This window comes from Lissotriton helveticus, chromosome 2_1, assembly GCF_964261635.1.
Source record: "Lissotriton helveticus chromosome 2_1, aLisHel1.1, whole genome shotgun sequence".
Lineage (NCBI taxonomy): Eukaryota > Metazoa > Chordata > Amphibia > Caudata > Salamandridae > Lissotriton > Lissotriton helveticus.
This window is the reverse complement of record NC_136059.1, coordinates 1,129,943,231-1,129,965,687: the sequence shown is the minus strand read 5'-3', so window position 1 is coordinate 1,129,965,687 and position 22,457 is coordinate 1,129,943,231. Positions and strand designations below refer to the sequence as shown.

Below are 22,457 nucleotides of genomic sequence, written 5' to 3'. Positions count from 1 at the left end.
TCGGCCTTTGCGAGAGGGGTTTTGATCTGGGTCCGGGCGGGAGTCCCCTTCCAGTTGACTGACCAATTGGTAGACCCGGAGGGCGGTATGTAGTGGTTGCGGGACGCCTTCACGGGTGGGATGTGACCCTTTGCAGTATATACGCCCCTAATGTGGAACAGGCGGCTTTTTTTGCTCGAATGTCTGAAACACTGGCCGGATACTTCACGAACCCGGTACTGTTAGGAGGGGACTTTAACTCTATAGCAGACGTGACCATGGATCGTTCACATCCCACATTGCATGGTGCCCCAATACATAAGTTATCAAAGGTCAGACGTCAGTGGCAGGATAGCTGGGGACTCTCAGACGTGTGGCGTGCGCAACACCCTGGAGAACGAGATTATTCCTATTTCTCAGCCTTGCACGATTTACACGTGCGACTTGATGCGCTCCTATTTAGTGCTGGACTCGCTACTATGGTATCTCATAGTGAATACTTATCGCGCACCATCTCAGATCATAACCCGCTGTTGGTGAGCTTTTGCTGGGCTCTGGAGCGCCCAGCCGTGCCGGCCACTGCGTCCGGAGATGCTGGAGGACCCGGCCTTCCGGGCTGAGTTGGAGACGGGAATAGAACAGTACTTTAGTGATAATGAGGGCACAGCTGCGTCGACTGCCATTGAGTGGGATGCTTTTAAAGTGGTGATCCGGGGCTTGTGTATTACTAAACAGGTGGGAGTTCAGAAGATGTTGCTACAAGAAATCGATTTAGCAGAGAAAGCTTAGGGAAGCCGAGCAAACCCATTCAACCAACTTAGAGGCGCGCGCACTGGTTTTGAGCTATAAAGAGGCCGTAGCTGCAGTGGTGGAACGCTTGAGGTGTTTTGACCATAGGGCTTACCTGGCCCGAGCACATGCTGAAAGGGATAAGTTAGGTACTTTGCTGGCGTGGCTGGCTATCCCCTACCTAGAAGTACTCCTATTCTGGCGCTGGCCTCCTCGACGGGGCAAATGGAAAATACTCAGCATCGGATCAATGTCCAATTCCGTGACTATTATGCGGAGTTGTATGATAGTCGACTGCAGGCTAGTGAAACTGATATGCGGGAATTTCTGGGAGATCAAGAACTGCCCAGCGTTGACGCAGAACAGGCCGACTCCCTTGGCCAAGATATCACGCTATCCAAAATTAGATGTGCTATCAAACAGATGGCGCGTAACAAAACTCCGGGAATAGACGGCTTGCCCATCGAGTTTTATTCGACCTATATCAATGTTCTAGCCCCTAGACTACTGTTGGTCTTTCGCGCGGTCAGGGAGCTGGGAGTTTAGCCGACCTCCGCTAGAGAGGCGGTCATCATCCCTCTACTTAAACCAGGGAAGGCCCCCGATGACCCCTCAGCGTATCGCCCACTATCCATGCTCGCCACAGATTACAAAATCTTGAGCCGTATTCTGGCCACTCTACTCCTCCCGCATATGGTGAGTTTGATTCATCCTGATCAAGCCGGTTTTATTCCTACCCCCAATACTGCGGGTAATGTACACCGCTTGCTGCGAATTCTAGGTGCGGATCATGGCTAAGAAAAACTGGCAGTAATCCTCTCCGTGGATATTGCAAAACGCATTTGATAGCTTGGAGTGGCCTTATTTGTTTTTTATTATGAGGGCCTTTGGACTCGGGGAGGGGTATGTGCGCTGGACCGAAATATTGTATTCTTCGGCGAGCGCCAGGGTGAAGGTCGGAGCGGTCATCTCTTCCTCGTATCCAGTGGGTTGTGATACTCGGCAGGGATGCCCGCTGTCCCCGCTGTTATTTGCCCTGGCCATAGAGCCATTGGCTATTCGTGCCAGGTTGGGGAGAGCACACCAGGGCCTGCGACTCCGTGGTAACATGCACTTTATCTCCCTTTATGCAGATGATCTCTTTATGTTCTTAAGGAACGCAGGGGGTGCCCTGGAAGGGGCCCGTGCATTGCTTCACAGGTTCGGGGAAATTTCCAGACTCAGAGGAAACTGGGCTAAGACTTGTGTTTTTCCGGTTGATCCAGCATGCGACTCGCCTGCTCTTGCGCAAGACATTAAGTGGGAACCCCGCTGTCTTCCCTACCTGGGGACGCATATCTATCATGCCCAGGAAGACTTACTGGATGGTAACATTGGCAGGGCGATGCGAGGTCTTAAAAGTAGCATGCAGTTTTGGGGAACCTTGCCACTTTCAGTGGCGGGTCGTGTGGCCCTTTTGAAAATGGTGGCGCTTCCCCGGTTGCTCTATTATTTCTGAACCTTACCAGTGTGGATTTCTGCTGCTTATTTTCGGCGACTCCGATCTATGGTTGGTGATTTCATCTGGGGGAACGGGAGACGGAGAGTAGCGCTAGATACACTAGTACACCCAAGAGCGGAAGGGGGATTTGCAGTGCCCGATTTGGAGTTGTATTACTTGGCGGCACAATTCCAGGGACTCCCCAAGCGGTGGCGCTGTAATTCAGAGGCCCTGAGCGGGAAATCTAACCGGACATACCTCGACACGTGCTGTCGTTTGTTGTACTCCAGCAAAAACTATTTATGAATTCATTATCCATTGAGGAACGCACTCTGCGGCTTTGCTGGAGACTATACCGTCGTAGAGTTGGGGTACAGCGGCCTTATGTCCCGGAAATACCCTTAGGTATGTGTCATGCTCTCCCACATGGTGGAGACTGGTCGGCACTGGCGGAGTGGGAGTCGCTTGGACTACAGGTAGTAGGAGACCTATATGAGGAGGGAACCTATGGTGAACTGCAAGAGATTTGGGCTCCTGCGGGGCAACAATTAAATTCACACAGCACTAGAAACGCCAGATTCCAACTAGTTCACTTTTACATACTGCACAGGGCATATATCACCCCGGCGAAGATTAATCAGTATTTCCATGTGCATACAGCACAGTGCCCCCGCTGTAAGTTAGTGGATGCAGACCTGTTGCACATGTTATGGGATTGTCCGCACTTAGGCACATACTGGGAGGATGTAATGGCACTACTGTCTGATATTACGGAGCGGCGGATTACTACAGACAAAGGTACCTGCTTATTGCATTGGTTCCCTCACACTAGCAAGACAAAAATAACTAGTACATTTCTGGACCTGGGATTGCTGCTGGCCAAAAGGGAGATCATGACCCACTGGAAGGCAGCCGGGGGGCCCAGTTTCGCCAGGTGGAGAGCGGCATTAGTTACATGGGCGGGGAGTGAGAGCATGGTTCGCATACAACAGGCCCAGAGGTCCCACAATGATAGGGCACTGGAAGCAGCGCGGGCGTGGGAGGGCCTGGTCACGGACCTTAAGACTGTTGATGCAGACTCTGGTTCGGAATCAAGCGAACAGGTAGAAAATGTAGTCTCGTGAATGAGTGAGTCAATGGTCAGACTTGAATGTGCGCGAGTGTGTTTTCCCCCTTACTATAGCCATATTTTTTGTGCACTGTCAGGAACGGAGCCCTGTTTAATTAGCATTGTTCCAATGGGTTATTGTGATATGTTATGCTGTAGAGTCTGACACGCCGGTGAGAGTGGGTGAGTCGAGGGTGGGATGTGAGGGGGCGGGATAGTTTGACTTATTACTATGTGGCCATGCAGCACATGCATATTTACAATGTAGTTGTGTATTCTGATACTAGCAAGAGAATATTGGGCCTACTTAGTTCTTACCCAACGTTTGGACATTATTCATCCTGACCTAATATGCTGGTTGCGTTATCGCATGGATTCTGATTTATTATTGTAAGTGTATTGTTGAAAGTGCATGTATTGATGTCTTTGAACAATATGCAAGTCGTTTGTGGTGGAAAACTAATAAACAGATAAAAAAAAAAAAAATCAGTGGGACTGCTGCTGAAATCATCATCTACATCTTCCACTTCAGGAGCCACATCCCCCTTCTCCACTAGGGGTTTCTCCTTCTGCCAGGGATCTAGCATTTTCTGTAAGCAACTTTTGCAGATGTGCCTTAGTGGGTCTAGATCCAACGGTGAGGGAGGTTCCATGCTTGGCAGAGAGACTCAAGTTTGCCAAATTTAATTTCCTGTATGGCCCCAGGTTGAGCTCTTGGGAAGAACCTCCTACCTGGTTTTAAAGTAGTTGGGACCTTTTTAAGATTGTAACAAACATCCCAATGAAGCTTTTCTAAAGGGGTTAACTAACTAAAATACTATTACAATTCTAAACTGTGTCACTGTCTGACTTAACACTAGGTCCTAAACAGCTAGGTTAAAATACTTTAGAAAAACATTTGGGTGTGGCCCGGGGCTGCCCCCGGAAGTGGGTGGCTGCATGGTCCAAATGGAATGAGTATCGTGGTAACCCATGTGAACCCCCCTAATTACACCCATTGACGAGCTGATTACATTATACATTACTGCTGCATTGATACCATCCAGAGAAATGCTGTACCAGACAAGATCTGTATAAACTGTGTTTTCCAATGATAACTATGTGAAAACTGTACTCCCTGTATGTGATGACCACCTAATTGATTTCTTCTGCAAATAAAATGATTAAAAAAGAATAAAAAACATTTGGGGATCAGTCTTAGTGAAAAGAGGCTTCATGTTTGGACTGGGATGCCAGTCTGGCTGAACCAACAGGGGGGATTGGAGGGGGGTGGGGGAGAATCAGGCCACACGGTGCAAGGGGACACCTTTGATCCTCTTCTCCATGGCCAGGGGCCGGAGGAGCCATGGTGTCCTGAGGAATTTGATATTTGTCACGGCGAGCGGCTGAGGGAGCGAGCGGCTGAGGGGGCCTGCAAACAGAGGGTGCAGGCGGCATTGATAGATCCACAGTGGGGAAACCCAAGGTGGTCTTTGAATCTGCATGGTCTGGGGACCCCGTTGGCACCATTAAACCACTTCAGCTCGGGCTTGGCAGCTCGGGTGCAGTGGTGGTTTCCGGCGTCTGGTTTGAACGGTCTTGGAGCCTCACAGTTCTTTCTTGGTATCTACATAGTGCAGGGGAGCAGTTCCACTGTAGTTCCTGGTGCTTGTGCATAATGCTGGCAGTTCTCCCAAGCTTTTGAGACAAAGAATCTGCAGGACAAATCATCTTTTGGCCCAACTGTCGAAGTCAGCAGGCAGGCAAGGTTGGCTACAAGTCAGGTGCTGGTTCTGCTCTTCACACCAGATTTCTTTCAGTTCGGCAGGTTCTGATTTCCTGGTGCCAGGAGCTCCCCTAAATACTAGATTTAGGGTAGTTGGGGAAGTCTAGAGCAGTAGCCAATGGACTACTTACCCCTGGGTTGGGTCACTAAGCCTCCTATATGACCCACTTTCAATCGGGCCTGACAAAGTTTGGAAGACTCTGAAATGTCGTATCCACTGAGGTGGCCCACCTTAGGGGTGGTACTAGCCTGTGGGAGGGCATGCCTACGTGACTACTAATTTTCCCGCCTTGCACAGGCACTAAACAGGCTCTGGTCAAGGGGAGTCCGCATGCTCTCCTGTGAGCATACGCATACCAAAGGCAGTGGGCTCTTTGAAGCTCCATGCCTTGGAATGCTAATTTGCAGGTCATCCTGCAGGAGGGGTTTAAACACCCTGTGACCAAGCAGACTTTGTTTCTGACCTCCTGAGAGCAAAGGCCCTCACCCTTGGGGGTCAGAAACTCATCTGTGGCAGCAGGCTGGCTAAAACCAGTCAATCACCACACTAGTAGTCTGTTGGTTTTCGGGGACACCTCTAAGGTGCCCTCTAGGTGTATGTATTAATAAATCAATCACTGGAATCAGAGTGGGTTTACTGATACCAAAAATACTTTTTTCCAGTGAAGCCATTATGTAGCTGGGGAACTCGTTTTTACAAGTGTCCAGCACATGTTCTAAAAATGGCTTCCCTGGTCACTTGTACTGGCAGAAATGAAACTGACCATCACAGGAGCATATCTGCTAATTGCGGTTATGACCACACATGTGGTACAGTGCACCCTGCCTTAAGCTGCAAGCCCTGCTGGAGGGGTGACTTATCTATTCTGCATGCTGATGTGTCTGCAGGCATGGCACACAAGCTGTGTGCCAGGTTGTGTTTTCACTTTTGTCTTCACCAAGACACGCACCTTGCAGTGGCTTTCTGTATGTGTTTGGTGAGGGGTCCCTTAGGGTGGCATAATATTTGGTGCAGCCCTTAGAGTCCCTCTTTAGCCTCCTTGCCCTACGTACCACTTACTAGGAACTTACAGGGAGTGCTAAAGTTATTGCCAATTGGGGTACAATTGCAGTTTTGGGAAAGAGATCTGGCACTGGGGACCTTGTTAGCAGGAACCAAATGCACTTCCAGTAAAGTCCACAAAAGTCCACATTTGTAAAGCGCACAATCACCCGTAAGGGTCTCTAGGCGCTGGGGGCCGTCGGGAAGATTAAGCGAGCTATTGCCCAGAGTTACATGGTGCTGGGCTAACCTGCCGCCGGAGCCGGGGATCGAACCGTGGTCCCCAGATTCCAGCGTCAGTCGCCCTGGCCGCGGCGCCACACCTCTCCCCCAGTCAAAATTACATCAAATACCAGGCAAAATGTGGGGATGAGCATGTCAAAAAGGGGCACTTTCCTGCAGGCGGTCCATGAAACTTCCTCATCAGATTCCTTGCCTTAACATTAGGATTAATATTGGAATGATTCCACGTCCAGATAGGGAAGAAAGAAAACAGTTTGCTTAATCCAAGACAACAATCACATATTTTCCATTGAGAAGAAAATGGTTCACAGTTAGCTGTCAAAATAAACAACTAAAAAGTATTAAAAAAAAAACAGCAGAACTAAAGAGGCACTCTTGGTTTCCACTCGGACCATTACATAGGAGAATAAATCCTTGATGTGATGTTGCTTCCTTAGAGCCGATTGCAGACGACAGTTTGCACCAGAAACGCCAGATCAGTTTTGGCCCATTTAGGCCATCAGCAAGGTTTAGATTGAGTCCTGTGAAATAAAAAGCACAGGACCAATGCAGTCCTAACTGTTTACCAGTGGCTGAGACAAATTCAATTTTGAATTTCCATTCCCCTAAGAGTGATGGGTATGCACAGAGGAGGGCCTCGTATCAAACTGTGCCACAAGAACCAAGCTACTCCTCACGGATGAGGGTACACTGAGAACAAGTCATGGGAAAAAGAGAAATATCCGAAGGGGACAAGAATCTCTTGGTATCAAATCAAAGTGAAAATATTTTACATGTAAGTATTCAATCATATGGCCTACCTGAAAATGATGGTGGATACTGGCAAAAGACACTACTTTTCAGGGCATCTTTTTCAGCTGGTTCAAATAATAAATGTGCAACAGAGGTTTCAAAGCCAAGCTCCTATGATAAAAAGCACAACTGTTAGCAAGGAAAAACACTTTCGCCATAAAACCTCTACCCTCAGTTACTTTATATCCTAGTCAAAATCATTGAGCACAGTGATCCAACTAAAAATCTATTTAAGATTGGTGTATCCATGAAAAAAGCCCCTACATAAGATTGATTTTCTGCAAAAAGTATTCCTCACTTCCCCAAGCTACTCCCAGAAAAATAAGAAAGGTTTTGACATTACTTTGCTCCAAGTTACCATATAAACTTGAAGAATTGGCCTTTAAATTGCAAGACAGTTATGCAATATCTCGATTCATATAATGGCAACTTGACCTAGTGCTTGAGAATTTCTATAGCCCAGTTACTTAATTAAGACACAAAAGTTCTACTTTGGAAAAAAAAGAATATGTACACAACTGTAAAAACAATGTTAGTTTCTATAAATGCCACTAACAGAAAGTTAATAAATACAAAATGTGCAACCGCAAAGCATTTTTTTAACCTGTTGTATACTTGATTACATTTATTGCATCTGGCCATTTGATCAATTCAGACGAATTCGAAAGAACCAGTGAAACTCCTCTAAGTGCTATCTGCTTTTCACGGAGTGAATTTTATATAGTGGCAGCATAAGTAGTAAGAATGCTTTAGAAGGAACATGGGCTCTAATCATTCACCAAACTCACCTTTCTGAAGTGCGCATGCAAACATTCTTGGTGTAACAATCAACTCCGGTTGAACTAGCTGCCATTCGTTTGAATATTCAACATACATTAAAAAAAGTATTTGCTATTTTTAAGCACTCAATTTTAGCAGTGGAGAGAACGAGTATAGAAAGGTAATGTGATTTAAACTACTAAGCTTCGAAAACAGGATCCATGACTGAGTCCACCTTCCTAATTCAAGCTGGTTTCCCTAAATATAGTTTCCCCAATGGCCCGGTATCACTGTAAGCCTGAAATGGCTTAGGTCAGAAACCAATGCCTGACCGGACACTGCATTTCAACCGTACTAGTCTTTTCATCCAGTGCAATCAGAGATGGTCTACAGTAATACAACCGTTAACAATTGAAGTAAAACACTGCTAACCCTGTAACTTGTTTATGTCATACATTTTAGCTTTATAAAGCACATTCACATTGTTAAAATAGCTTAGTGAGTTAAGTAACTTATGCAGCCTGTTGTCGCCGGTATAACCTTCAGTGAATTGCTCTGTCCTTTTTATCGTTCAGAGTATGCTGCAAAATGCCAGTAGAAAAAATTACTTTCAGTGCTAAGAAATTGCAAAAGTCCAGTAGCCAGTGCAAATGCGGAGGTTTCAACATAAAGTAGTTGTAGTGGTTTAACAAACTATAATATGAAATGAGAATAACTGTTGTCCCCTGAGCCAAAAGCACACAATTACCATTTATGAGAATCTATATATGCCCAGACGGACGGGAAGCCTGTATAGGTCGTTCTGCTGGCTTCCCGTCCGTCTGGGCATATCAGGGCCCTTGCTGGAATTCTCCACCAATACCTATATGGTGGGGAGTACGGTCCTGTTTTTATGCACTCAGGACTCCTACCAGTTTGTACTTGGGTAAAACTGAGTCTCGACTAGCACTTCAGGTGCTTAAGATACTTTTTTGGATAAACTTCGCCAAACGCACACTTACTCGATAATGAGAACTTCCATAGAAAGGAACTTCTTTTCGTTTTGGGGTTATTAAAAAATTAGACGATACTCCATATCCACATGTTTACATGCATCACAGTTACTAATTTTGCAGGCACTCGGTGTGGGAACAGAGGTTGATGACTTGGAGCAACCTCTTGTATATGTTGATCCAACGTTGGATAGAGGAGCAACGGAGGACAGATTGTTTACTTATCACCCTTATATGGTTACCCAGAACTCTTGTGTTCTTATTGGTCTTCAGGACTCTGTACTCTGGGGAGTTGACATTCCTTGTCGACCTTAAATAGCCTTTAAAAAGTCCTTCGGACGAAACAGCGTCGGCTGCCGTTGCTTGCTTTTGTACACGAATTACTGAGAATAAAAAGAAAATATCCAAATGGACTTCCTTTGAATACTGTATGAACTAATGCCCATTTGACAGTTTGGACTTATGATTAAGTGTGCCTCGGCAATTGTGTAATTCATTTGTATACTCTTTCCGGTCATGATATGATATAGATGTGCTTTTGCAATTTGGCCTTTCCACCTTTGTGTCTTGAATAGAAGTAAAGTATTCCTTCATTAAAGAGTAAAAATACCTGCCTAAATTACCCTGCAGAGAATCTGGATAACGTTAACTAGAATCCTTAAAAAAGAGCAGGGTCTGAATTTCTGAGCTATTTTTGCTATGTGCTTAATAGGAGTGGTTTGGGGGGAAACTACTTCCTGACCAAATTTGACAGAAATGCTTTTCCTACAAAACACATTTTCGAAAAGGTTGAATTTGAGCAAGGTAGGGCTGCCAGGGTTGCCCAATATCACCCTTGCTCTTTTCCCTGGTAATAGAGCCCCTCACGGAATGGACCAGAAAAGATACATTGCAGAGGGGCATCAAATTAGGGTGGGAAGACTGCAGGTCCCTGTACGCAGATGATTTCCTACTTTATCCAGCCAAACCGGTTTGTTCCATTCCTAGGGTGTTGGAGATCCTTGAGACATTAGGATCCTATTATGGGCTAGGTATCACCTGGTGCAAGACAGTTGCGTTTCCACACTCCAGACAGTTTCCTGGGAGGGTTTGGCAGTACCCACTTAAGTGGGAACCAAGTGGTTTCAGGTACCTAGGAATCTTTATTACAAAGGACCAGTATGTCTTCTGAGGGAAAACCTAATCAGGATCCTGGATGCGTACTGGGTCGCTGTGCGACACTGGAGAGGCCTGCGGTCTCCCTGATGGGTAGAGCAAACCTCTACAAAATGATCTTCCTCCCGAAATTTCTTTAGGCACTGTAAAGCATACTTTCTGATCCCGGAGAGTTTTTCACTCCATAGATGCGGTAACGAGAGCTGCTGTGGCAGGGAGTATTGAGAATAGCCACGACTACCCTGACTTGAAAGCCCCTTGAGGGACTTGCCCTCCGGGACTTGCAGGGAGGGAGTGCCCTCCGGGACTTGCAGCTCTACCACTGAGTAACAACTGCAAGTGATAAACAACTAGGCCTTCCTGGGGCAGCACGAATCCTCCCTGCTTCCTGATACACTAGCAATGGACCCCAAGGTCTATGTCAGACGCCTTTACAAACGGGGCTACCGTAGCTGCCAGCCTCAAAGGCAACTTTGAATGATGCATGCTTCGAGCGACTCGAATGGTCGGGCTGGGTGGTTGACCTTAGAAGTCCCATTTTGGGGGTTGCACATCCTGAAAGGGCTATGGGGAATAGAGGATCACAAAAATGGGACCTACTGGGCATCTCTATATGAAGCTGGCTCTATATGGTGGCCCAAAAAAAGTACACAGTGTAAAGAGTACAGGCAAACCCCAAAGGAATTACAGTGGCACAAATTACACCGCAAATGCTTTTTTTGTGGTAGTGTGGGTGAACAGTTAGGCATATCAGAGGGTAGTGCTAAGCATTCAATAGACGCACACAAAGGCAATAAGTAAGACCACACTCAAAGAAATCCAACACCAATTTATGACAGTAACACAAACTTCTATATAAATTTAGATACCAAGATCATCAGAATCGGGTAAGTACTTTGAGTTATGAAGTTTAACAGTTTTCAGAAATAGACACTTGTCTGGATCGGCAACGTTATTCTATGGACAAAAAAACATGTATTGCATTCTGGCACTTAGCAGCGACTTACGGGAATGTTCCTCAGGACTTAAGGTGAGTAGGGGCAAGGTCCAATGCCACACCAACACGTCACCTCGGAAGGCTCTAGGGCGTTTGTGTACAGAGGTGTACCACAGCATATGGTGTCCCATTCACTTCAATGGGAGAACGGTCCAGTTACAATGAAGCTGCAAGCTGGAATGGGGGACCAGTCTGGGGAACCCACAGATGGAGGGGCTCAACCCTCGAGATCCCCAGGCACACAAGGACAACCGTGGTCCACTTCTCCTTGGGCTGTGGGGTTCGGTGCAGGGGTGTCTTGGGATTCCGGTGCAGGTGTATCTTGCGGTTGGAAGGGGCCCGAAGAAAGAGGATGCAGGAGGCGACTAGGAGCCCAGTCTGGGCAAACCCAAGCGTGGGCTTGGCTCTTGTGGGTCTGGGGACCCCGTTTGTACAGTCCCCTCCTTTGGATACGGGCTCTGGTGCATAGGTGCTTTAAAGCGTCGGGTGGCAGCGGTCAAATTCACGTCAAGATTTCGCAGTAGAGGGGCACACAGGACAGCTGAGCCACTCACAAAGTGGGTCTCACTGTCCCTTAAGTTCAACTTGCAGGTCGGTCTTCCTCTGCGTTGGTGTCCAGACTGGGCACAACAAGCCTTGGCTACTGCAACGGGTCCAGTACTCAGGTATTGGTCCTGTACGATTCCGGTTGGACCTGGTGTCCTCCCAGTTGGTGGAGACACAGATCGAACCTTCAGGAACTTGGAGTTCTCTTCCTCTGGAGCTGCTGCATCCGATTGGCTGGGAATCGGCAAATCTGTGGACAGCATATTGCATCTTTGGTGGCTTTAGGGGAGTAGCTCTTCTCCAAGGGAGTTTCTTCAGGCAATTGGCAAAGCACAGGCAGCCCTCTGGGTTGCTTGATTATTGCACAGCGGCAGGATGAGTCTGCTTCTTCCACGATTGTTGGGGCAGTAGTCAGGCTTAGCGTCAAGTCAGTTGTCGCTTCTCGTGACTGGACTCTTCTTTCTCTACTCCTCCTCTTGATCTGTTGGAATCTGAAGTCTTGGTATCAGGGGATCACCTGAATACTCAATTTAGGGGTGTTAAGGGGAGAGAGGTGTAGTACCCCCGAGGTCACTACATCCTCCTAGAGGACCACTTACAGTGGGGATCACCTTTTTCCAGAATTCCTAATTTCACCACCCACAATATGGTGGAACTCCTAAAGATGGGTTCATGTCAGATTAAGCCACCCTAGGGGTGTGCTCAGCCTGGCAGTGCAACACGCCTTCTGCATAGCTATTTTTCCACATGTCCTGGCACCAGATCGCTTCAGCGCGTATTAATACACGATGTTGGATACCAAACACTGTTTCAGTGCAGTCATTATGTAGCAGGGGAACTCGTTTTGACCAGTGCCCAGTACATACCTTAAGATGGCTTCCCTGCTCACTTGCAATATCTAGCAATAGAAGTAGATATGCAGAACTCGTGCATTTACGTCCTCACATAAAATATAATGGACCCTGCTTTAGGGGTGACACATTAGATGTAGTGACTTTAGCATAACACACAGGAGTGTGTCATGTGTTTTCACTCATGGTTTGCTCCATGTCACACAGCCTGCACAGGCAGTCTGTATATATTTAGTGTGTGGGTCCCTACAGGTGGCATAAGCTATGCTGCAAACATTAGGGATCCTTTTCAGTACCTCTGCCCTAGGTACCTGGAGAGTATCATTTACTAGGGACTTGCAGGAGTGCTAAAGTCAGTCCTAAGCCAACTGTAGCACAAACTTGTTTTTAGGGAAGGAGTAGTGGCACTGAGGTCTGGTTAATAGGCCTCAGTGCACTGTCAGACAACACTCAGCATCTAAAAAGGGGGGCAAGCTAAAAGCTAAAAAGAGGGCAAGCTAAAAAGGGGGGCTAGCTGGGGGAAGTGTACAGGGACAATGGTATTATTCAGTGTATTCAACTGCAAAGGGAATATGAACTAAGGGGGCATCAGTACCTTAGATACCAACAACTAACACTTGCTGCGGAAGCACTCTGACCTTCCCAAATGAGTCACCATTTGAATGTCAGGTGCTGGGATCCCCCACTGACCCATAGCACATGGTCCCAAATATACTCAACACTTCTGTACAACACTCTCCCCTCGTTTGACCACCTCAGGGACAGGTGGGAAAGAGACCTGGGTCGATGGAGATTGAGGACTGGGGGCAGCGTGCCAGTAACCCCAGAAAGTGGCTATACGGATGGGTTTGCAGCTCATTCAGTTCAAATTACTCCACAAGGCATTCATCACTAGGACCGAGCTTTATTATATGGGCAAGTTGACAACCTCCAACAGAGAGGCTCGAGGCAGAGTGGTACCCTACTTCACATGCTCTGGGCCTGCCCCAGGGCTTCTAGAGTGCAGTGGGTGGCCGGATGCCAGAGGTCCTCAACTCCATCCTGGAGGTCACACCACAGATGCTCACTATGGGAGTTTGGGGGTAGCAGACATTAGACCGGTACACACCTTTGTTCTGTAATATGGGCTGATGATGGCCCGCCTGGATGTGATCAGCCAATGGGGGGTGGGGGGAACGCAGGATCCGACACTGACATCCTGGGAAGCAAACTTATATTGGTGCAAAAGGCCTGAGAAACTGGTGCCTGTGTTACTTTAAAAAGGTGTGGTGAGCCGTGGAGAGCCGCAGAAGTCAGAGCCCTAAGCCCTGGGGCGTGAGCAGAGTAACTACCGGTGCAAGGGCAGCTCAGGAAAGCCACGTGGCCCACACTTTTGGATCAGAAGATCGGAGGATGTTGTGGTGGGTGTGCCACTAACATACAAATTCAGCGGTCCTTGTGATACCGTCATCTCTCTCCGGTGTGCCTTAGTCTCCTGGCTCCAAGGGACGGTTGTTCAGTAATTGTTTGTTTGTACATAAACTTCATAGTCAAATGGAACTTTTTCGTTTTTGTTTTTCAAAAACACTTTTAAAAGGACAGTTTTCCAATGCAGAATGTGTTCTGAGATCAAACACAAGTGGGGACTTTTAATCCTTTATAAAAATTATAGACACTATCATGTCGGAGACTCTCTTGTCACCATATTCACGGACACAATGGCAGTGCAAAGAACCAGCATCGCTATAACTAAGACTGACATCAATTCCTGCGGGGGGCGGAGCTTGACGGCTACCGTGATGGCCGCCTGAGCCTAGAGCTCTGTCCCGTTGTCGGCATTATCCTTCAAAATCTTGCATCAGCACCTGCCTTTAACGTGCTTACAATACCCCCCCAAGACGGAGGACGGCGAAACCGTGCATCGACGGGCAGGCGTTTGCACTTTGACTCCGGGAGTGCGCTGCTAACTGCCGCGGCGGATCGGCGGCGTGGTAGGCGTGAAACCGCACCCTGGAGTGCTGGACGTGCCCGCGCTGCGTCGCAGTACGTGCGGCCCCAGCACACGAGAGAGCCAGGAGAGGACCTTGCGACTGCTATCGCGGCCCGGAGAGCAACGAGCAGCCCCTCACCCTGCCACAACAGACTAGGTGAGCAGCCTGGCGATTTCCCCCCCCTCTCCGCCTACCGCGGCGGATTTACAGCAAGGGAGCGACGCACCTGCCGTGCCTCGGTGTCGTAGGGCAGCCGCGGGCCATGCAGTTGACTCCTGGGGCCCCGGAGCAGTATTGAGGCGCTGCCTGGCAGCGGACACAGGAGGCACGGTGCCGAGAAGATAGTCGGCGGCAACCGCGACAACAGAGGCGGGGGGGGGGGGGGGGGGACTGCAGGGAACACCTGAGAGCGGTCCAATAGCGGGAAGTCAGACCGGAGGCCCACGAGCACAGGACCTGGGTGGAGACCCTCGAAGTGGCCCGGGGGCAGTGCAGACACAGCCCTCGTTGGGGCGCCCACGTGGTTGATCTCCCACGGGACTTCCAGGCTCACTCGAGAAAGCAGAGAGCAGTCTCCATTGGGGCCACGGCGACCTACTGGCCCCAGGATAGCTGACTGTGACCCCTCCCTCCCTACCTGCGGCGCAGGACTAGACAGAGCTTAAATAGCGCACTTCATATAAATTCCCCAGCCAGCGGTGCGACTGGGGTCGATAAGAGGGGGCTGCAGTGGGACCAGCGTGTGCACCACCAGGAGTGCTGGATAGACGGCGACGCGGAGGGGGAGCCCTGAGTCGTTGAAGCAGATCAGCTAACACTAGGACCTCACATACGGTCCACCTGGAAACTGCATGGTGTTATTGCGGATATAGACAGCCTGGGGTCTGCAGAAGGCAATTACAATCAGTGGGGTGAGATACCTGTGGCGTCTGGCACGGTTCTACAAAATGGGTAACAAGACACAGAGCAAACTCATTTGAACAAAGGTGCTCAAAGTCACAGGACGCTGCGGGCGCGGACAAGGACGGAGACGACGCTGCAGGAGGCAATGACCATAAAAACATGCTTCTGGCAATGGAAAAAGGTCTCCAGAAAAGCATGGCATCTTTAGGCTCGAAGTTAAGACGCCCTCACTTACAGAATGGCGGAGCGGATTGACAAGCACGCAGAAAGGCTCGATATGTCCGAGAGAAGGCTGACTGAGGTCGAGGAGGCGCAAACGGAGCCAGACACTGACCATAAAAAGATTGAAAAACAGATGCAAGCCCTGCAAGACAAAACAGAGGATTTAGAGGCTCGCTTCCGTCGCTGCAACCTACGAATAACGGGTCTTCCAGAAATTACCCAGACGGCAACATGGAGAGGTTTTTGAAAAACTCCTGATCACCCTTCTCAGAGAGGAGGCATTCTCCTCGATGTTTGTGGTTGAGCCCGCTCATCAATCACTGGGCCCACGCCCACGCTCTGGAGCCAAGTTGCTCAATTACAGGGACAGAGATGCAGCCCTGTGCAAGGCTAGAGACAAGAAATCGCTGCAATACGAGGGCTCGGAGATCTCTCTCTACCCCGATTTCACTGCTAGAGTGCAGGAAGCTCGCAAACACTTCTCCCCGTTCAAACGGCAACTTAGGGACGTAGGTCTGGACTACGCAATGCTGTACCCAGCAAAACTACGTGTCAACTGACAGGGGCAATCCCATCTCTTGACGGACCCAAGAGCCTTGCAGCAAGCCTTAAATGGCTGGTCAAGGGACCACCGTAGAGACGCGAATAGGCCGATGGACGGAGAGGAGGGAAGCAGCCGGCTGGATGAGCAGGAGTGATTGACTTCTTCCTGTTAGCCTCATGTGGCGGTAAGGCGTAAGAGCTGCGGTAAGCAGCGAGGACCAACCTGGTGGACTGCCTGGATGTTGGTTTTCTTGCGGGGTGGATTGCGGGGTGGGGAAATGGGGGACCTGGTGGCCCTATTAGGCGACTCCAAAATGTGGCATAGGAAAGTTATGTTTGCCAGGTTCCATGGCCACGTACAATAGCCTCGGGGGCATGGACAAATGATTGACGCAGTAGGGTTGATTAGCTAGTCCAAAGACGGGGGGTATATCTACATATGAAAGTAGCTTTCAGGATCGACAGGATTGTTACAAGTTTTGCATAACCAATATCTTACTGGTGCATATTACAAGGTACAACGGGAGGTGGATGGAGGGTCTCCAGTGTAGTGCGCGTTCGCACTCTTTGCTGGTGGTGCTGCAACCTCGGCCACCGCGCACAATGCACCTGTATGACTCTCCGGAGATCATAAAGTTTGGGGATTGGAACGGGGGGAGGGTGGGTGGAGGTGACTTCTGCAAGGCCTTGTTGGGGGTGGTCTGCTGTGGGTGGGGGGGGCGGGAATGTTCTTCTGTTTGGTTCGACAGTTGGGGGAGGGGGGATGCTACTTCGCAATTGGCACACACAGTCCACTCTAGGCGCACACGGTACCCATGCTTACACACAGTACAGAATGAAGAGCAATGGCGAGCATAGCTGAATCAGATGGGCCTGGCCAGACTGCCACGATTCGTGTGCTCACATAGAATGTTAGAGGGCTCAACGACTACCGCAAGCTGAGGAAAGTACTTCGCTACCTCCAGCGGCAGCACGTGGATGTGGCGCTCCTGCAGGTGACCCATCTGCCACTTATGAGCAGGATGTTGCATAGTAAGGGTCTAGGGGGTAACATCACAGCACCAGGTTTTACGACGCATGCCAGGGGTGTGCTAACCTGGGTAAATCCCAAATCTTACGCCTCTGAGGGCGGACCCAGAGGGTCGTTTTGTGATATCGAGTTGTAAAGGCCTGGGGATGGACTTAGTAGTAGTTAATGTCTGTGGTGCAAATTACGATTCCCCGGAATTCTACCACTCACTAGAGAATATAACTCGTAAATACAACACTGCGCAGGTCCTGTGGTGGAGGGACTTTAATCTTGTGCTTGACCCGGCACCGGATAGATCCGCTGGCCCGCCGCGTAAGCCGTCGGCTGCAGCGCAGGCATTACATAGTATGCTCACCAGTTTTGATCTGGAGGATGTATGGAGGTAGACATGCAGCTCAGGGAGGGTACACCCACTACTCGGCCTACTATGATATTCACACCAGAATCGATTATTGGTTGGCATCTTCCTCCATGATGGGACGGATTAGAGATTGCAAGGTCCTACTGCGCACTCTGTCGGACCACTCATCACTCTTACTAGTTCTGGATACCCCTGCAAAGGCGATTCCCCCGTTCACATGGCGATTCCCACCGTACTCGCTACTTGACCCCCTGTTCAGAGGGGAGCTAGCAGAAGCTTTTTTGAGGCCAATGTAGGCTCGGTGGAAAGCTTCCAATCTGTGTGGGAGGCCTTCAAGGTCTACATACGCGGCATAGTCATGTCCAAGCACTCTGGTGTTCTCAAATCCATTAGGCATAGGCTGTCGGAGTTGGAGCGACAGCTAGCGAAACTGGAGGAGCGGCAACTGAGGCACCTTGACACTACTGTAGACGAAGAGATAAAGTCCCTTCTAACTGAATACAATGAGGAAGCAGACAGGGAGGTTAAACACATAGGAAAGTACGCGACGGCGCAGATCTACGGAGAGGGGGAGAGGCCTAGCTCAGTCCTAGCTAGAATATTGAAGGGGAGCAGGGGAAAACTGCAGGCTACCGAGTTAAAGACTCCAGAGGGTTTGGTCCTCACAGACGAGACAGATATAGAAGCTTCCGAACATTTGTGCTATAACTAATTGTACTCCTCCAAGAGCTAAGCCCTCACTGACGAAATTATGGAATACCTGGAGCACATAGATCTGCCTACGCTCACCAACACACACAGGGAATTCCTGATGCTTCCCATAGATGAGGATGAAATAATAAAGGCTCTAGTGGGAATGCGTTCGGGCGGTGCTCCTGGGGCAGACGGGCTCACGGTGGGCTTCTATAATACCTTTCAAGATATACTGATCCCCCATCTATCCGCGCTGTTTGATGACATCTGCGTGGAGGGCAGCATGCCACAATCCATGAGAGAAGCGCTACTAGTTACGATTCTCAAACCTGGCAAGGCGCATGATGAGTGCGGCTCGTACAGGCCTCTTTCCCTGCTTAACATCGACACCAAGCTCTTCGCTAAAGTGTTGGCGACTCGCCTGGCTCTCCTGGCCCCCACGTTAGTCGCGCCGGAACAGGCGGGCTTTATCCCCAGTAGAAATTTAACCTATAATATTGGTATGGTCCTTGGCACGATGCAACATGTCAAACAGGACACGAAGGCCATTGAGGTGTGCCTTGACATGGAAAAGGCCTTGGACTCAGTGGAATGGCCATTCATGGGTCAAGTGCTGCAGCAGATGGGTCTGGGCATACAGTTCCTCCAAATGATAGGCGCCCTATACAACAAGCCATGCGCCAGCCTGCGCGTTGGCAACCTGGTCACGGACTCCTTTCCTATTGGTAGAGAGACCCGACAGGGATGCCCACTATCCCCACTGCTCTAAGCCCTGGTAGCGGAGCAGCTTACTTGTGCGTTGCGGGAATACCACAGCAACGAGGGTATAGGCTTCCCGACATATAGGATTGTTGTCTCGATGTATGCGGATGACACTCTGCTGTATGTTCGCAACCCAGAAAATAATTTATCATCGATGCTCAGGGAGGTGGTTCGTTTCAGAGCCGTCTCGGGTCTGAAGTTAAACTGGGCGAAATCGCTGGCTTTCCCACTCACCCCTGCTACCCAGAAATTTGACATGGAGTTTCCGCTACAGTGGACCTCGGACCGATTAGATATTTAGGCGTACGGCTTCACACTGACTGAGATCTTGCTTAGTGAAAACTACGGAGTTGCGTTCAGCAGACTGGAGGACGATGTAGAGAACTGGTGCAAGCTCCCGCTTTCCCTCTTGGGACGTATCCCCATAATGAAAATGGTGGTACTGCCTAGACTACTGTTTCTGTTCAACGCCATACCGATTGTGCTGTCGAAAGGCTTTCTTCCAGAGGCTGACGCAGCTTATGATTAAACTAGCCTGGGCAGGCAAACAGCCTAGGGCGAAGTGGACGCTCCTCACACTGCCATATAGCATGGGTGGCCTCGGAGCTCCAGATCTAGAACTATACTATAGGGTGGCTCAGGCATCCCACTTGCACACTTGGGTACATGGCGACACAAACATCCCACATGTGCGCATGGAAAAAGTATTTGCCGATCTACTCCAGCTCCCGGCTACGGTATTCAAGCCAACCGATCGCACGACTGGAATTTTAGACTATCACAGCGACAAATCACGCATGGCACTCTATTTTGCAAGCACAGGGAGGGGCGCTGCTTTACTCGCCTAGCATGCCTGTAGATTGGGCACTATGGCTTTCCCCCATCAGAGAGAAAGGCGTGGTCCAAGCTATGCACAAACTCAACATTCAACTGGCGGGGGACCTATTTCAAGACGGGACGGTTAAATCCTGGGACCAGGTGGCAGGGAACAGCAGTGATGTCTCCTTACTGCTCCGTTTTCAGTTCCATAGAGTGCGCTGTGCCCTTCTCGATTTACTAGGGACGGACTTGGCGGAACCGCCGGAGGTCCCGGAACTTACATATGTTATACAAACTGAGACTCCCAGCAAACTACTGACAAATTTGTACAAACTCGCCATGTCCCACAGGGATCACCAGCTCATCCAGGGTGGCATGGCAAAGAGACTTACAGGTCACAATAGATGACGACATGTGGCGCTACTGCTGTGTGAACACTAGCAGGATATCCTCAAACGGGAAGCATAGACTGATACACGTTAAATTTCTCCAAAAGAGTGTACTACACCCCAAAGAGGCTCCATAGATATGGTCTCCGTCAGACGGCGGAGTGTGAGAGGTGCCACGAGCCGGTAGCCGACTTTCTGCACCTGGTGTGGCGGTGCCAGGGTATACAGGCATATTGGGGCAGCATCTTCACCGCAATGAACAAGATACTGGCGTTTGAGTTGACCCCGCACTGGCGCTGCTCGGCCATTCCAGGGGGCTGCCGGTTGCACCACCCCCTTTTGTACCACTTTGTTCGCCATAAGTTGGCAGGGTATGCTCAGACGTGAGTCCCTTGCTCACTTTGCCACTGGATTCAAGCAAGCCAGGCTGAAGACGGCTGAAATGCCAGAAACCAGTCCTCGGAAGGTTGTTTCCGGTCCAGGGAAGGCATGGCTTGTCAGTTCGGGCTGGACTGTTCCCATGAGGCATAGGGTCAGACTGATTTGCATATGGCCATGTCTGAACTGGGGTGGCAGAGTGGGCTAAAGAACGGTGATGGATTAAACCCAGATCTCTTGACTGGGTGTGAGTGTTTGATTGGTTCAGATGCTCCGTCCATCACCACCCCCTTTTGTACCAGGTTGCAGTTCGTAGACTCACTGACCTGGGGATGCTTATGGCTAGGCGTGTGGTGGCGCTTTGTTGGATGAGAGGGCCACTACCTACAACTAAACGCTGGGCGCATGATATGCTCTACTGCTGCACACAAACTGAACACTACAGCGAGTTGCTACCCCCTACAAGCCGCCCGAAGAATTTTTGGGGATTGTATCAAACGCATATCAGAGGCAGTGAAGCAGAGGGCGAATCCGAAGAGGCACGCGACGGCGGAGTGCATCCTTTAGGCGCTCCGGACAGCATAGTGGAGGAAACACTAACAATCCAATGAAGGTGACACTCTATGGGCGCTATGGGGGGATAACGGGATCTGGACTATGTTTCCCTAGTGCTTCAATAGGGTTGATGTAATTGCCCCTAAGGACGTGCCCTGTGACGGTGGGTCTGGAGGGAAGTGTGTTTGGGTCGGGTGTGGGGTGTGGTTCGATTGATAGGGTTCAGATGCTCCCTTTTGGGACAGTCTGCTTGCCTTTAGATCTAGATACGGGTACTCGACGCCTACCCGCTCTCGGGTAGCCAGATGAATAGCTGAGTACAGGTTTCCGAAGGGACTGAGGTATTGGGAAGCTGGATTGTGGTACTGTGTATGTTCAATTGGGGAGTGGGGGGTTGTTGTTCATAATGACTTTATGTTTCAAAATCTTAAGGACATGTTTTCCCTCAAAAGAAGGGGCGTTATGGCAGGGAGGGATGGGGTCCAATCACAAGTTTGTAAATATAGTTTTCATGGTCTATACGACACGTAACTCATTCATATTGTGCATATGTTGACTGACCTGAGTGCATATACACCTGCTTTGCCGCCGGACCCCAGGGTAGTCGGCTAAAGGGCTGTGTTATCCCTGAGGAAATAAGTCTATTGTTCAAGCTGCCGGCCCCAGGGTTGTACGCACATTGCTGTATAGGTTTTGGAAACTTAAACAAATCAATTCCTGCACCCTCCTCTAATGTAGTGCTAGAGGCACTCTTATGGTCTGACACCAGGTGAGGACCGTTGAGTAACATCATTTTAATTAACTTTGGTGCTTTACTTTACCCAAGCATGAATGTACAACATCCTGCATATGCCAGGTTTCTCTTGAAGATTTCTTCTCGTGGTTTGGAAGTGGGAGCTGTCACAGTAGGACATCCTTGCCAAGAACAGAACGTGTGGGATGTGCATTTGAAAGCATGAGAGAGAGGTGTGAAATGTACTTTTTGGTCTCGAAGTGCAGTGTTATGAGCAGTGGTGCACAAATGTGCATTGTGTTGTACATTGGGAAGTTTTATGAAGTTCTTACTATTGGCTTCGACATGGCCTCATGTCATCCTGAATTCTGACTCTGCCTTGCTTGAGCTTTTCTGCGCGCACAGACAGGACCCCAGAGAGTTTGCAAGTTGTTTGGGTTAATCATGTTCAAGGTTGTTTTGTGAGAGATTGTTTAGTGTCCCCTGGAAGGCTTTTGTAAGCTTTGTTAGCATAAAGGCAGAAACATGTGAGAATGTAGAGGGAACGTGGGAACTCCTTTTCTCCTGGAACGCTTGCATGGAAGGTGACCAATTCCAGTAA

General features: G+C 49.3%; 1 protein-coding gene across 2 annotated transcripts in view; it reads right to left on the bottom strand.

Annotated features, from left to right (window-relative positions):
• Positions 1–22,457, bottom strand: part of HAUS6 (HAUS augmin like complex subunit 6) — a 393,765-nt gene that overhangs the window by 173,241 nt on the left and 198,067 nt on the right. For both annotated transcript variants that reach the window (XM_078675970.1, XM_078675969.1), the window contains exon 11: positions 7,207–7,309. In XM_078675970.1, the coding sequence (XP_078532096.1) occupies positions 7,207–7,309 (103 nt within the window). The remainder of the gene's footprint in view (positions 1–7,206; positions 7,310–22,457) is intronic.